Source organism: Malaclemys terrapin, chromosome 16, assembly GCF_027887155.1.
Source record: "Malaclemys terrapin pileata isolate rMalTer1 chromosome 16, rMalTer1.hap1, whole genome shotgun sequence".
Lineage (NCBI taxonomy): Eukaryota > Metazoa > Chordata > Testudines > Emydidae > Malaclemys > Malaclemys terrapin.
The window spans coordinates 21,779,314-21,796,262 of NC_071520.1; the positions used below are offsets into that span (position 1 = coordinate 21,779,314).

Consider the following 16,949-nt stretch of genomic DNA (forward strand, 5'->3'; position numbering starts at 1 on the left):
TGGCCGTCGGGAAGTTTATGCTTGAAATTAGACTAAGGTTTCTAACCATCAGAGGGGTGAAGTTCTGGAATAGCCTTCCGAGGGAAACAGTGGGGGCGAAAGACCTCTCTGGCTTTAAGATCAAACTTGATAAGTTTATGGAGGGGATGGTTTGATGGGATACAGTGATTTTAGTCAATAGGTCGATAACAATGGTCAATGATGGGATATTAAAAGTTACTACAGAGAACTTTTCCAGAAGGTCTGGCTAGAGAATCTTGCCCGCAATGCTCGGGGATCAGCTGATTGCCATATTTGGGGTCGGGAAGGAATTTTCCTTCGGGGTAGATTGGCAGAGGCCCTGGAGGTTTTTCGCCTTCCTCCGCAGCATGGGCCAGGGGTCGCTTGCTGGAGGATTCTGAGCGACTAGAAGTCTTTAAATAATGATTTGGGAGTTCTACAGCTAAGTCAAGGGAGAGAATTCTTCCAGGAGTGGGTGGGTCAGGTTTTGTGGCCCGCATCATGCGGGAGGTCAGACTAGATGATCATAATGGCCCCTTCTGACCTTAGAGTCTATAAGTCTATGAGTTAACTTCCCAAAGTGCAGTGGGGTGCTCAACCCCAGGCCCACCCCCACTTTACCCCCTAACGCTAACCCTCCAGCCTCCTGAACACCGTGAAACAGCTGATTGCTGCGGGTGGGAGGCATGGGGAAGGAGGGCGGAGTTGCTGATCCGCGGGCAGGCGGCACTGGGGGAGGTGGTGTGGAGTTGATAGGGGGGCAGCTGGCCCACCCTGGTTCCAAGCCCCCACTCGCTAGCAGGCGGCGGCCAAACAACATTATAAGCAAACATTGCGCAACTTTAAATGAGTATGTTCTCTAATAGATCAGCAACGTAACAATGTTAACCGGGATGATGTTAAGTGAGGAGTTACTGTACACTTGAATTTGTGCTGCTGCTGCTCCTGTTTATATTAGAGGCAACCCCACCAATTAGGATAGTTAAACTTTCGACATCCAGCAGAATCCTTCTAATCAGTAGCACCTTCTCTAATCCTCAGTTAAAGCTTCCAGGTACTGAAACACTAGCTCCAAAACCTAATCTTTTCACTAAGTAATTAACCATCTGAAATTGGGATCTCTGGAGCACTTTGGATAAACAGATATATAAACTTTTTTAATTGTTATAGAAATATATAATATTATAACTCCTTCCTCATTTAACACATGATTATTGAAAAATTCAAAGAACTATAGGAGTTTCTGAGCAAGTTATTTATCACATTTCTACAGTACTTACATAATTGCCTTGTTCATTTGGATGCCCATGGCTGGTGTGACTTTAAATAGATTTTGAACTAATGCACTGGCAGCATCATAATTGCGCCGTGTGTATATTAATAACCAGTTATCCAGTGGTTTTACACTAATTAAGGGAGCTCCCCTAGTTTCTTTTGACCAGTCTGCAAATTGAGGATTGTAGTCAAACTGGAAATGAAAAAGGATTAAATTAAGTCCTGCTGGAGCAAAACTAACTTTCACAAAATCTATACTTAATACACTCCAGAATATAGCAACATCATCTGCCTTTGCAGTTCCAGCTGATCAAAACTGAGAATTTACAAAAGTTTCCCATAAAACAAATTTTTAAAAAAATTCAGTTTCAGAAATTTCTAATTTTGGAATTCTGAATTTCTGTTTTGAATTTTTACATTTTTATATTATTTAATGACATGAGTAAGTAGTAGGGCATAATATGAAAAAATCCTATTTGTTTTATTTTTAAAATCATTAGAGACAGCAGCCACTTAGTATTGATTGAAATATCTTTTCTTTTCTAGATCAAAGTCTCCTGTTCGTGCAGTAATGAAAATGTGACAATTTGATCTAGAAAAAGATAAGATGTTTCAATCAGTAATGAGCAGCAGCTGAAATAAAATTTAACTACTATGTCATAACATGTTGGTAGTAGTGTATAACATGCACTACTGTTCTGTTCATTCCCTGTGCAGCATCTGGAACTGGCCACTGTCCGAAGACAAGATAATGGGTTAGATGGACCCAGTCTGTCGGACCAAGTATGGCCATTCTTCTGGCTTGAATTGGGATCAGGAGTGGCTGGCTCTCTACAAAAGCAATTTTCGCTCTCCTGGTATTGACACATCATCATCAATTATTGGGAGTGGACCACAACCACCGTGACTGAATTGGCCCTGTCAACACTGGTTCTCCACTTGTAAGGTAACTCCCTTCTCTTCTGTTGTCTTTAAGGTGCCACCGGACTCCTTGTTGTTTTTGTGGATACAGACGAACACGGCTACCCAGATACATAAATAGGTAGTGAGTCTGGTTTACAATGAACCTAATAAACCTCCTGTGACCTTGGGGAAAAAAAAAAAAAAATCAGGATGTGAAAATAAGTGTCTCTCAAGGCAAGGGTGGCATACCAGACCCCATATCCAGGGAGGGGATGATCAAGGTCAGGGAGACCATGTGGAACATCAGCTTTTTGAGGTAGCCATTGAGACGGCGCAGGTCTAAAATAGGTCAGAGACCGCCCTTGGCCTTTGGAAATAGCATGAGTAAAACCCTCTCTCTCAAGTCCTGTGGAACTCCTTCACAGCTCACAGAAGGGCTTGCACCTCCTGGGCCAGAAGTTGCTTGTGAGAAGGATTCCTGAAGAGGGAGGAATGGGGAGGGAGGACGTGTGGAAATAAACTGAAGCATATAATCCCTTTCCACAGTGTTCAGCATCCAGCAATCCATGGTGATACGAGACCATGCCATGCCGAAGTGGGACAGGCAGTTGAAAACAAAAGAGAGACATAATCCGGTGGCAAGGGAAAAGACAGTTACCTTTTCTATAACTGGCGTTCTTTGAGATGTGTTGCTCATGTCCATTCCACAATAGGTGTGCGTGCTCTCCATGTGTACCAGTGCCAGAAGTTTTTCCCCAGCAGTACCTGTAGGGGAGTGCCCCTAGCAACCCCTGGAGTAGTGCCTTTATGGCACGGTATAAGGGGCGCTCCCCCCACCCTCAGTTCCTTCTTGCCAGACAATTCCGAGAGAGGGGAAGGAGGGCAGGATGTGGAATGGAAGCAACATCTCGAAAAACACCTGTTACAGAAAAGGTAACTGTCTTTTTTTCTTCAAGTGATTGCTCATGAGCATTCCACAATAGGTGATTCCGAGCTGTATCTGTTGGAGGTGGGTAGGAGTGCCCAGACTCTTGGGATGGAATACAGCCCTGCCAAACCCGGCGTCCTCCCTGGTTTGGGAGACGATCACATAATGCGAGGTGAACATGTGAACCAAAGACCATGTGGCATCCCTACAGATGTCCTGAATGGGAACATGGGCTAAAAAGGCAGCCGACGAGGCTTGTGCCCTAGTCTAGTGTGCCCTCACAATCGGCGTTGGGGGGACTCCTGCCAGATCGTAACAGGTACGAATACACAAGATGATCCAGTGGAGAGCCGCTGAGTGGAGATCGGCCGACCCCTCAAGCATTCGGCGAGGCGATGAACAGCTGTGAGGACTTCCTGAACAGCTTAGTACATTCCAGGTAAAGAGCCAGAGCCCGTCTCACATCCAGCATGTGGAGGCAGCGTTCCTCACTGGATGCATTGGGCTTGGGTCAGAGCACCGGCAGGAAGATGTCCTGACCCATGTGGTAGGCAGAGACCACCTTGGGAAGGAACGAAGGATGTGGTCGGAGCTAGACTTTATCCTTGTGGAAAACTCTGTATGGCGGCTCAGAGATCAGGGCCCTGAGCTCTGAGACCCGTCTAGCTAACGTGATCACCACCAGGAAGGCTACCTTCCACGAGAGGTGTGACCAGGAGCATGTAGCTAACGACTCAAACGGGGGACCCGTCAAATGGGCCAGCACCAAGTTCAGGTCCCACTGCGGGACCGGGGGCCTAACATACGGGAAAAGCCAATCCAATCCCTTGAGGAATCAGCTGGTCATAGCATGGGAGAATACCGTGTGGCCCTTCACCGGCGGGTGAAAGGCCGATATGGCCACCAAGTGCACCTTGACGAATGAGGGCGCTAGGCCCTGGGCTCTAAGGTGAAGGAGGTACTACTAACTATGAACGAGCAAGAGTTCAAGAGGAAAGCTGCAGCCAAGCTGGAGCAGAGCAGTTCTGATACACCTTCACTGGTGACAGGAAGGAACTGAGGGTGGGGGGAGCGCACAGCGCCCCTTATACCGCACCATAGAAGTGCCACTCCAGGGGTCGCTGGGGTGCTCCCCTATGGTACTGCTAGGGGAAAAACTTCCAACACTGGTGCACGTGGTGAGCAGACACACCTATTGTGGAATGGACATGAGCAATCACTCGAAAAAGAACTGGTATAACACCCTCGGGCGACCCATCAAAAGTTATGTTTGGCTGCTCCCACACTCCGCGCCCCCCCCCCCCTTGCTAAGCACTTGGAGGTACCCCTGCACCCAGACCCACAACCAGATAGGACTAGCGGGGTACTGTGATTTCGGGATACGAGTGCACTTCCAAATCAGACAACAAGCCTTCCTCCGGGCACACCATGGAGAGGGGTGCCAGGGAACGGTGCCAAGACATTGGAGACCTGCATCAAGGCCAGCAGGGATGGTTTCCCTCTAGATGATACTGAGAGACCTTGTACCCAACAGGAGCTCAGGGCAACATGGTCCCTTCTGCTCACCGACATTGCCAACTCTTACACTTCCAGCAATGGCAGTACCGAAAGTCCAGCAAGTCCCTGGCTGCAACGAACGCCTATTGGGTAGACAGTACTGCAATCTTGCTGGTGTCCCATTTGACCCTCCTCCTTTTGGTGCTGGAGGGACAGAGAGCCGCCTCCATTAGGAGGGATTTTAACCTGGCCTCCCTGTTCTTTGTACAGGGCCTGAATTGCTGGCAGAGCTGACAGTGATACCTGATACGAGTCTCTCCCAGGCACTTCAGACAACTGCAGTATGGACTGCTCACAGGCTCGACACAGGAGGCACAGGGCTAAAAGCCCAGAGATCAAGGTATGCCCCGGCACCGGGAGTGAACTTAAACTCAATTAGCACAGCAAGAAGCACTAACTATGTACAACAAAGTTCACAACTGTCCAAACTAGAAATAAAGAGCTAGGACAAAATGAACAAAGGGAAGGCAGTAAACTAAGACCACAGAGAAGAGTTATCACTGAGGACAGCTTGCCAAAGCAAGAGAAGCAGTTCCAGTGTCGGTCACCCCTTATACCAGTGCATGAGCACAAAGCCCCAAAGGGTGCTAGAGCTGACCCAACATGTACCACTGAGTGAAAAATTTCCAGCAACTCTGCTCGCGGTACACACACACCTGATGTGGAATGGACATGTGCAAGCACTCAAAGAAGAATACCTAGCTAGGTGGTTTACTACCTAGCAGGATCTGGGAGTTATAAATATAAGAATGGCCATACTGGATCAGACCAAAGGTCCATAAAGCCCAGTATCCTGTCCTCTGACAGCTGCCAATGGCAGGTGCCCCAAAAGGAATGAACAGACAGGTTATCAAGTGATCCATGCCCTGTCACTCAATCGCAGCTTCTGGCAAACAGAGGCTGGGGACATTATGTTCACAGTTATACTGGATCACAAATGCAATATGAATCAACACTGTGATGCAGTTGCAAAAAAGGCTAATATTCTACGGTGTATTAACCGGAAAGTTGTATATAAGACACAGGAGCTAACTGTCTCACTCAACTCAGCACCAGTAAGGCCTCGGATGGAGTACTGTGACTAATTCTGGGAGCCACATCTTTCCTAAAGTGTGAACAAATTGGAGAGAGTCCAGAGGAAAGCAACAAAAATGAAAGTAGGTTTAAAAACACAGACTTAGGTTTAACCAAACCAGAGGACAGGTTAAAAAACTGCTTGTTTAGTCTTGAGAAAAGAAGACGACGGGGGGGGGGGGGGGGGACACACACACACACTCAATAATAGTCTTTATATATGCGAAGGGCTGTTATAAAGAGGACTGTGATCAATTGTTCTCCATGTCCACTGAATGTAAGACAAGTAGTAATGGACTTAATCTTCAGCAAAAAAAGAGATTTAGGTTAGATATCAGGAAAACTATTCTTATAGTTAGAAAATGTAAGCACTGGAATAGCACTGCTCATTGGAGGTGGAAGTTTTTTTGTTGGCAGGAGATTCGACAAACAGTGGCTACACTGCCTGACTTTTAGCAGCACAGCTGTAGCAACACAGCTGTGTCGCTAAAAGCTGTGTGGTGTAGACAAGTTTACTCTGTGCATTTGAAAATACTTTGGTCAACTTCTCCCTTGCTAATAGAACAGGAGTACTCGTGGCACCTTAGAGACTAACAAATTTATTAGAGCATAAGCTTTCATGGACTACAGCCCACTTCTTCGGATGCATACCTTCAGATGGAATGTGCATTCGGATGGAATGCATCCGAAGAAGTGGGCTGTAGTCCACGAAAGCTTATGCTCTAATAAATTTGTTAGTCTCTAAGGTGCCACAAGTACTCCTGTTCTTTTTGCTGATACAGACTAACACGGCTGCTACTCTGAAACCTGTCCCTTGCTAATGAGGCTCTTTTATATAACTGTGAGCAAAAAAACCCTCAAGAGGTTTTTAGTGGAACTTTAAAAAAGTTCTGTGACTACTATTTAGAGGGTGCTCTCTAAAAAACTAAATTTCTTGATGTTTCTTTAAAAAAAATTTTGAATAGACATTGAGTGCCCCTTTAAAAACATCTGTTTTGTTCAAAGATGTTCAATTTATTAAAATTAAATATTTACCACTTTTCCCGCTTGATGAATTTTTTCTGCTTGAACAACTCTTGCTGTAAAGGATAGTAAATTGGAATCAAAACTCAAACCCCAGTCACGAAGTTCCTTCTGAACATTATCATCCCTGTTAAAATTAAAAAAAAAAAAAAAAACAAAACCATAAAACCATTAATCACCTAGTGAGAGTCAGGATTTCTGGCTAAATTGTAATGTATTTTGTAGTTGAAGGGAAATATTTTTCCAGGATCAAAGTGACAACATTCTCCAGTAAAAGTTGACAGGAGCTTAAAAAAAGTCCACTGATTCATTACCAAAAAGAAAACAACTTTAATAAAAGCAAATCCCTTCATTCCCAAAGAACCAGAAGTTTTGAAGTAACTTACCTGTGAATGTAATCAATGAGTCTTCCAACTTCACACTGTCTTTGCTCAGGTGTCAGTCTGGTATGAACAGCCAAGTCTTTCATTACATTAAAATCGCTACGCATCTTATCAGTCAATCCTAAAATTAGCAAAATCCTTTTAATGAAGATTGGTCTTCAGTTTATTTTGAACATAGAGCCACGGAAAGCTCAATAAAATACTTAGCAAGGAGACAGCTATTACTCCATTTTCTAGAAAACTGGAGATATGCTGTACACTTAGTGGCACATATGAAAAAGCATGGGGAATATATTAATTTTTTGCAGTAAGTTACCTGTCACCAAGAATCTAAAAACATCATTTGGCTCCACACATCTGTCTCAGACCACAGTTCATGCCAATGCATAAAAGACTGCACTATGCCACCTAAACCACAAATCTAAACTTTTTTTTTTTAATTAAACAAATGTAGAAAATCTTGTCTCCTCTGCACAGCACTGGAGAAGTCACCACCTTCATTGACTCACATAGGAAGTTAAAAAGTTAACAGTGTTTCTTTTAAACTGCCACTACTCCAACTGGTACCTGAAAGAAGTGGTGTTCTTTTTGGCTTCAAAATCACTAAGGAAGATTTTAAAACTGAAATTTAAACAATGTTTATGTGCAACTAGGAACAGTATGTAGCTCACACATAATGGACTCTGCGGTGTTAACAAAAGTAAAAACAAAGCAACAGTGACAAAAAGCAAACATGATTTGAATACACAAGCTACATTCATCAAACAAGGTGATGTTAGCTTGCAGAGTCACTGACGATAATTGCGCTTAATATATTCCTCTTCTGTCCAATTATATTTTGGAAAGGCTAGAGTTACTGAAAGAAGGGGAAAATGTTTTTAAGGAGGAAGTCTTAATTATAGAGGGGCATAAACGTTTGAATTTTGTGAAGTTAAGGATTTACACGCTATTGTAAATGTTTAGCTAAATTTTAGAGACGCAAAAGTGGATGAGGCAATATCTTTTATTGGACCAACTTCTATTGTTGAGATAGACAAGCTTCTGAGCTTACACAGACCTGCAGAAGAGATCTGTGTAAGCTCAAAAGCTTGTCTCTCTCCCCAACGTAAATTGGGCCAATAAAAAAAATATTACCTCACACACCTTGTCTCCGATATCCGAGGACTGACAGTAATGCATAATAGCTAAAATTTAACACACAAACCTCTAATTAGTACATTTACACGTTTCATTGCCAAACCTATGTTTATACCAATGAATATTCCTGGCTAATTCATCAAAAAGTTGTCATCAATCCATCACATAGTCGCAGGAGAAAGATATATTTTAATACAATTCGCATGGTGGGTACTTCTGTATAGAGATACTATTAATACAATACCTGTGAGGTAGCACAGTTCAGGAATGAGTACCGCAGGTCCTGGCATTCCTGGCCCTCTCCTCCTCTTAGGCTGACTGACCAAAACTGGTTGATTCAAGTCAGTGATTTCTTGGTTATACTGCTGTATAGAAGTTACATAGTACACTTTAGTCATAGACATCAAGTGCTTCTAGGAGACTAATGAACATCTCACTTTTTGCCAAACATTCAACCGTTAACAAGTAGAGATACCAATATCTTTAATTTTGAAACAAGCCAGATACTCAGGTCTAGCTAAAATTTTCTCCATACAGTTACTGATAAGGTCAACTGTGTAATCCACATATTAAGGAGCAAGCCACATTTGGAAACACATTACCTAGTGGTACTGACTGTGTATCAAATGCATAGACTGAGCACTTTTCCCCAGACTTTTTCCAAAGCTGTGAAATTGACAAGAAAGCTGGTCAGCTAGAGCCCAGCTGCACCAGCTGGGAGGCTCCCCACTCAGCTCAGCTCCCGGCGGAGATGTGTACTGAGTGCCTTGGCTCTCAGCCCCCCAACACTACCACTTTTCAGTGGGTGGAAGCACTCATGGTGAGGATGTGAACCACCAACATAAGGAGGGTAGTGTGGATATAAGCCACTGCAGTAATGACTACCCTAACTTCAATAACTAGATAGAATTAGAACTTGCACAGTGTACAGAGAAGTGGACACTGCTGATGTTTGGTCTTGCTGCCACAGATATTAAAAAGGAGCGGAGGTATAGCTGGGCCTGCTCCATCCAGGGTGGAAAGGGATACAGGGATGTCCACGGCGCAGGCACAGACCCAACGGATAGTGCTATTAAAAAAATTTCACTCACACACACACTGGCATCAGGAGTGGAAGGGGACAGAATTAACTTGAAAACCCCAAACCTCTTGTTTGAAAATTTTGTACCCACTTGTTAAAAGTATTACCTTCGATTACTATAGCAAAGAATTTACCAAAAAACAAACACTTAAGTTGATTTACTTTGTGCATTGGACAGCACCTTCTTTCTGATCAGTTTCACTATATTCCTGTGCAGTCAAGTTAGTCTTGCTGAAAAAAAAAGACGTTAAGCTGTGGAGCAGGGAGGAAAAACAAAACCCAGGATTTTTAAAACACTTCATGACATGCTATTTAAAATGTAGGTGGGCCAGAATTTTTTGGAATTACTATTTTTAAAAATAGATATATAGTTGACAGTGCCCCTTTAGTAATCCTAGAAAAAGGAACATATTTAGTGGATTTTTACAATAGTTGACATTGTTAACAATGACCACAGGTGTATGATTCAAGACACTTCTAAGAATTTGGACAACTTTGATTAGAAATCACTTTGAAGCATGGTTAGTTGTTTACATAACACCTGAAAGTAAAAAAAGTACCATGCATAGTCTTCGGATAGAATGCTAATGAATTAGTAATAGCGATCCACAGATGATGCTCTGAAGTTCAACAAAAATCTAGTAAGGAGAATAAAAATGTCATTTTCAGTTATAATTTCATACCATTTTGTAGTAGTCTACAAAGCTGATTTCAGAACCATCTGCTTTCTTAAAAGTGCATTTTGGATTGGAATCCCAGTCAATATCATCAACTCTGTATGTTTTGTTGTTATACCTGAATAAAAGAATTTTTAAAAAGTTATTTTGATCTTGTCTTGCATGGAGATAGTAACAGTTTATTCAAAGGTGCCTGGAAACAGGCCAGGGAGGACAGAGAGAAATGCAGAAAGTTACAAAAAATATCAATTAATCTAAAATTTGAATAGAAATTTTGTTACTTTATTGCTGATTGTATCAATTGTAAACTGAACATGGAAGTTACTCCTTAGCGTCAAATGCAGTTTATGTTAGAATACACTGAGAACTGATTTTAAGTATGTCAGGAAGCAGATAGTGTATGAAATTAACTGTCTATACACCAATCAACTTGGTTTAGCCATTAACTAGAGCAGGGGATTAAGAGCTTTTTTAGCTTTATGCCTTCTGATAGCCACTTGTTCCCTGCAAAGTGTGTAACACCCCAGAAAAGTCTCGGGAAAGAAGTAGGCTCAACATAACGGAACCTGCATCTACCATGATGACACAAGATCTCATCTTGGGCCACTAAGGGTTGGTCTACATGGAGGGCGGGGGAAGGAAATCGATCTAAGATACGCAACTTCAGCTACGAGAATAGCGTAGCTGAAGTCGACGTATCTTAGATAGACTTACCTCCCGTCCTCACGGCTTGGGATCAATGGCCGCGGCTCCCCTGTTGACTCCGCTTCCACCTCTCGCCCTGGTAGAGTTCCGGAGTCAACGGGGAGCGTGTTCGGTGATCGATTTATCGCGTCTAGATGAGATGCGATAAATCGATCCCCGATAGATCGATTGCTACCCGCCTGATCGGCGGGTAGCAAAGACGTACCCTAAGAGTCCTCTTTTGCCACATTAAGGCCTAAAACCAGTTTAAATTGGCAAGGCTGGGTTGAACATTTGAAGAGTGTTTATATTACATGTAAAAATCATGTAATACTAATGGAATTAAAACTGTTCCAGTATCAGTAAGTCAGTGCCAAGAATAGATTTTTTTCTAAATGCTTAAAATTTACTTTATCTGCAAAGAGGAAAGAGAGACAGTCTTAAAATATGAAGTATTAAACCAGCTGTTTGAAAAAAAAAATCTAGCCCCAAGACCCCAGCAAAACTTCCACTGTAAATAGATACACACTGCACCTGCTATAGTTAAGATTAGCTTGTGAAAAAAATCGCAAAATAACTTCTAAAATATTAGATTTTCAAGGTATTTAGGCACCTAGAGATACAGATAGGTGCTATGGGGATTTTCAAAAGCACCCAAGCAAGTTGGATGCCTGAAAATCCCATTAGGCATCTATTTGCATCTCTACGCACCTAAATACCTTTGAAATAGTCTGTGCCTCAGTTACAAAATAGCATTAATGGTCAGTTTGTACTTTAAAAATAAATCACTATCACCTTACTTTGTAAGAACAATTAGCCCTATCAGTTCCTTAGCACAAGTTTCTCTAAATCTTTGTTCTTCAACCTGCTTATACAGGTTGTACATAAAATCCCACACAGTTTCACTGCGGAGAACTTTATGGCTCACATCCGTACACAACATGATGTTTGTTTCATACTGGAGAATAGAAGTAGTGAAGCCTGGCCAAATCATCAACCTGTTGGAAAAGAACAGAATATTTTATAACAGAAATTGACTTTTCATCTACCCAAGAGTGCTACCAATTTGTTCTATAGATTAATGATAATCAAGTTTACCGTCATTAGTGTTATAGAACCTCAAATTAAAGATTTTTAATAAGTTAAAGATGTCAACGAGTCATTTGTTTTTATTTAAATACTGCCTTATGCCATCTGCAACTCAAATATTGCAGTGTCAAGTTATAAGAAACTTACCAAAGCTAATTCATTCTGAAGTGGAAAAGTAAATGGTGGAGAGATTTAGAATTCACTTTAGCACGATCAACTAAGGAATTTAATAAAGGCATACTCTAACATAAGCAGTCCTCTAAAATACCTCTATCCTTTATTTAAATATTCTCTCTTTACATCTCTCCCAGCATCTGGAAAATCATGAAAGATCTAGCACTAAGACTACAAAATCACCTATTGAAAGTAACTTGAAAATAAATGCCTTAAATATCCCTACTTTGTACACAAGTCTACAAGATACTATTTGCTTATATTAGAATGTTAATTTTTTTGTTTCCTATGTAGCAGATTTTAAGAAAATACTCAAAGGGGCTCCATTTCAGTTGAAAATAAGCCTTAGAAATATACAGATGAGACATTTTGTGTTTTACTCAGCTGCTTAAGTAGAACACACAAGGATGGATCTAGATCAACTCAGATTTTATAGTTACCCCATAGTTAGAAGGAACTGAAAGTTAGGTACATAAGGTCTCAATGCAAACTATATAAGCTGAAAAAAATCATTTTAATACATGATAAATCATTGAAGTAATATCAAAAGATAATTTCTCCCTTGCAAGACTTGTAAGCCCATTTTCCAACCTGTGATTGGGAACGCTGATTGGGTCATTTGGATTGTAATAATTACGTCCAATTTGCTGCAAGTTCATTATTTTCAGAAGCCTAAAAAGAAGTTGGGAAAGAATGAGTAATTGGCAAATAATTGCACTATTTAGTTTATCAAAACATCCAAAATACTGTATGCATGCAGTAGAGCTACATGCCTTGCTTTTGCTATATTAAGTAGAACAAAGATGCTGATGTAGAGTTTTGTTTCAATGTGAACTTTAAATAAGTGCTTACTGTTTGGGTATTACTTAATCTTTCAGTTCTTGTAGTAAAACTAATTAAGAACAAGTCTCCCTATCGTGGGCTGAGTCACATGCCTCCTGACAGCAGCCTCAGCAGGTCCCCCTTCAGATGAAGGCATCAAAATGAGCTGAAAGACCAGGTCACATACAGAAACATACCAGTTTCAGAGGCCCTGCACTGCCATCCAGGCCTTTAAGAATAAGGTAATGCCCCCAGCAGAACAGAAATTTTTTGCAGAGCTCCCATCCAGGACTGTGTTAACTTCTGAGGCTACTTGTTATTCTTGAATATGGAAGCAGCCTATTTCAAAGTGGTATGCCAACAGATGTATCTAATCACTTGCCAAACTGTAGCTGGTTATGATTAGCATCCATATTGGATAACTGACAACGCATTTTCCGTTGGCCACCATAGATAAGGAATAAAAAAATTTAATATTTGCCATGAGACTAGCAGTTAAGCCTTCCCATTCCCAAAGATTAAAGCCAAACTTTTCAATTAGCTTCCTGTAAGAAAGATAAGAATTGTAAAATAAAAAGCTAACCTTCTAAAAATAATGTTGTAAAACTGCAAGCATGTAGGTGAAGTAGGTGGTAGCTCATTGGTCAAGGTGATAGTAATCTTGACATTCTCTCCATTTCGGGTCTGACTGAACACTTCAGTAACCTAACAAAGGGAGCATTTATTGAAGTTATGTAAACATAAGCTAGGACTGATTTTTTCAAAGCAGTTTAGAAAATGTAGCCCTATATTCCATTAATTTTTATGCTTAAACCCCCTAGGATGGCTTTGTAAGTCTTAACCCAGTAATATTATGATCAGAATAACTCTAAATCCTTACAGTAAAGCTACAAGTAATCAGTCTGCCATGAGTACACGGCTGAGGTGTCAGAATGCCCGTCCTGTTTTGCTTCCTTCCACCCATCTGATTCCAATCCTCCCCATCAATCTTGCTCCAGACTTCGAGCAGGACTTAATTAATCGCTAAGAGGATTCTGTAAGTTAAGTACCTGTACAGTAACTGTGGTACTTAAGAGATGTGTTGTGCACATATCTATTTCACTTTTGATGTGTACGCACTCACGCCAGTAGTTGGAGACATTCCTCGAACTGAGGATATAAAAGGGCAGGGCTGCCCCAACCCCATCTCTATTCCTTGGCACCAGACTCCTGATGTAATTAGACTGAGTAGTGGGAACAGACAACAGGCTGTGGAATATGTATGTGCACAACACACATACATTCCACTTTAAATTGCCAAGCAGTAGTTAAAGTGGAGGTGGGTACTCTGAGGTTACTTGAACAAGGATCAAAGAATAGAATTCCCAAATTTGGCATCTGTTCTCAAAGCCTGAACAGTGTGCTTCATGATTGTGTGAACAGATTACCATGTTGCTGCTCTGCAGAGGTCTAGAAGAAGCATGTTACTGAGAAGTTCATGCTCAATCCAAGTGTGCTCCCAAACCTGTGCTGGAATGGTCTGCCACTAATGTCTTTAAAGGTAAAGGTAAAGAAGGTAAAAAGGGTACCTTCCCACTTGCACACATCTTCCAAACTCATCGACCAGTTTAATTATAAGACTTGCACCAGTATGTGAATTAGCATGTTCAAAGAATATCTACTTGGACAACATACAGACTCCAACCTGCTTTGCATACACTGCAGGTGTAGACTAGCATTCAGTGTCACATATATGCAGGATGTCACATGTAACCGAGCAACCCATGTTCTGACTGTTGACAAATGAGAGTGGAGACTAGCATACAGGGAGAAGAGGGAATAAAATCTCTCCTGAGGAAAGTAAGTGGTTGCAGTTATCAAGTTGTGAAAATCTGATGAATTCAATTCCCTGCCCTAGAGTCAATAAGGATTTGTCCCTTTTTATTTTCTGATCCAAGTGATTGAAAAGACACTGGAACTGACAAGTATTCCCTGTGAATTGCTGGCAGAAGCAGCCACAGATTAACCAGTCACCCAGATAAGGGAATTCCTGGATGCTCACACGCCTTAGATAAGCTGCTAGTAATGCCACGCACTAAGGCCATGGCTACACTGGCGGTGTACAGCGCTGCAACTTGCTGCGCTCGGGGGTGTGAAAAAACACACCCCTGAGCGCAGCAAGTACAGCGCTGTAAAGCACCAGTGTAATCAGAGCCTGCAGCGCTGCACGCTTGCAGTGCTGCAAGCTATTCCCCTCGGAGAGGTGGAGTACATACAGCACTGCGAGAGCTCTCTTGCAGCGCTGGCGGCGCGACTACACTTGCGCTTCACAGCACTGCCGTGGCAGCCCTGTGAAGTCCCGAGTGTAGCCAAGGCCTTAGTGAAAAGTTGAGGTACTAATGATAGCTCAAAACGGTAAGAGTGTATATAGGTAATGATATTTTCCCCCACTGTGAATATAAGGCATTTTCCGTGGCAGGGTAGAATGGCCACATGAAAATAAGCGTCCTGCAGATTGACAGCGGCGTACCTGTCATTCAAGTTGAGGGAAGGAATGAGGGAGACCAGGGACACCATCCTAAAACTTTCTTTTTTTATTAAGACGTTCAGGTCTCTCAGATGTAGGATGGGCCTTAATCCCCCCCCTTTATTTCTGAAGGTAAGTCGCAAGAATAAAATCCTTTTCCTGATGTTGTGGGAGGGTGGCACCTCGATAGCACCAAGACTGGGAAGAGCCTGCACTTCTTGAAACAATGCAATCTGGTGAGTGGGGGTCCCTGAATAGGAATGGTTAAGGCAGAGACTGAAATGGTGTGCTGTATCCCAATTCCACATCTAGAATCCAGCGATTTGAGGTGATGGTGTTTCAGACACTGCAGAAATGGTACAATTGCTTCTCAAATGGGTTTTGAACAACTGAAACTCTGTTCCTGAGGAGGCAGTCAAATCTACTGTTTAGATGACTGCTGCTGGTGAGAGATTACTGAGGCAGGAACAGATAACTACCTCTGACTTGGGAATTTATGCCTCTTCCTTGCCTGTTCAGGCTGCCTTGGTGCATAAGTGTGTGATTGGTAGTAAAGTTGAGGCCTATACTGCTTCCTTGTGAGTGAAAGTACATACACCCCCAAATATATTATGGTTGCACAAGAATCTTTAAGGGTGTGCAAGGCCTTAACCTTCTTAGTAGTAAGACAGACATCTCCCTCAAAGGGAAGGTCCTCAATAGTTGTCTCCACTTCCTTAGGGATACCCAAAGTGTTCACAACACCCTTCTCATTACAATGGCTGTGACCACAGATCAAGCTGCTTTCTCTAGTCCATTGAGAGCTGCCAGAAGAGATGTTCTGGAGACAAGCTAGCCCTTGGCCACAACAGACTTGAGCTCTTCAATTAGCTCCTCTAAGAGTTTCAGGGAATAGAGAGAGCGCTCCACTTAATAAAATTGTATTTTGCAACAATCACCTGATAACTAGCAATCTTCACAGTCAAGTAACTTTCTTCCAAGCAAACCCAGTTTTTTTCCCCTTCATCCCTGGGAGTAGATTTTTGCTCACCTTGTCTTATCCACTACTGGATGCCATTATTACCAAGGACCCCAGCATAGGAAAAACTGTTTGAAACCTTGTGCCAGAACCTGACAGCAACGGTCAGCCTTATTCAAGGTGGGTGCTATAGAGACAAGAGTTTGCCATAGTACGTTGGTGGGAACCTACAGCCCCTTATACATAGGGTGCACCACTTGACCAGGGACAGCACAGTGTAAGGGCTCCAGGACTCTACAGTGCTCTCCTGAATGACCTCCAGAGATAGCTCTAATGCTGTAGCTGCTCTCCTCGTCAACTCTTGGAATGCTTTGTAGTCCGCAGATAGGGATGGACTAGAATCAGCCCAACTACCTCACCCACTGACAAAGATGATAAATCCGAATGCATCTTGTGCTGGTCATTTTCTAGCTCCTCCTCAGGCTGCACCTTGGAAACTGGAGGGTGTGAAGGTAATGGAGTGGAAGGAACCTCCTTTGAAGGCTGAGGTAACCAAGGCCTCAACTCATAGGCGCCGACTCTGTGGGTCCTCCAGGGCTGTAGCACCCACAGGGGAAAATTGGTGGGTGCTCTGCACCCACCGGCAGCGCCCCACCCCATCCCAGCTCACCTCAACCT

At 42.5% G+C, this 16,949-nt stretch overlaps 1 protein-coding gene across 1 annotated transcript in view; it reads right to left on the reverse strand.

The window, feature by feature from the left end:
- The window catches only part of PIWIL1 (piwi like RNA-mediated gene silencing 1), a 56,077-nt gene that overhangs the window by 25,328 nt on the left and 13,800 nt on the right, over window positions 1–16,949 (reverse strand). The window contains exons 5-12 of the mRNA XM_054006702.1: window positions 13,391–13,512; window positions 12,577–12,657; window positions 11,523–11,720; window positions 10,045–10,156; window positions 8,525–8,645; window positions 7,147–7,264; window positions 6,773–6,887; window positions 1,281–1,468 (exon numbers count right to left, since the gene is read on the reverse strand). Of these exons, the coding sequence (XP_053862677.1) occupies window positions 1,281–1,468; window positions 6,773–6,887; window positions 7,147–7,264; window positions 8,525–8,645; window positions 10,045–10,156; window positions 11,523–11,720; window positions 12,577–12,657; window positions 13,391–13,512 (1,055 nt within the window). The remainder of the gene's footprint in view (window positions 1–1,280; window positions 1,469–6,772; window positions 6,888–7,146; window positions 7,265–8,524; window positions 8,646–10,044; window positions 10,157–11,522; window positions 11,721–12,576; window positions 12,658–13,390; window positions 13,513–16,949) is intronic.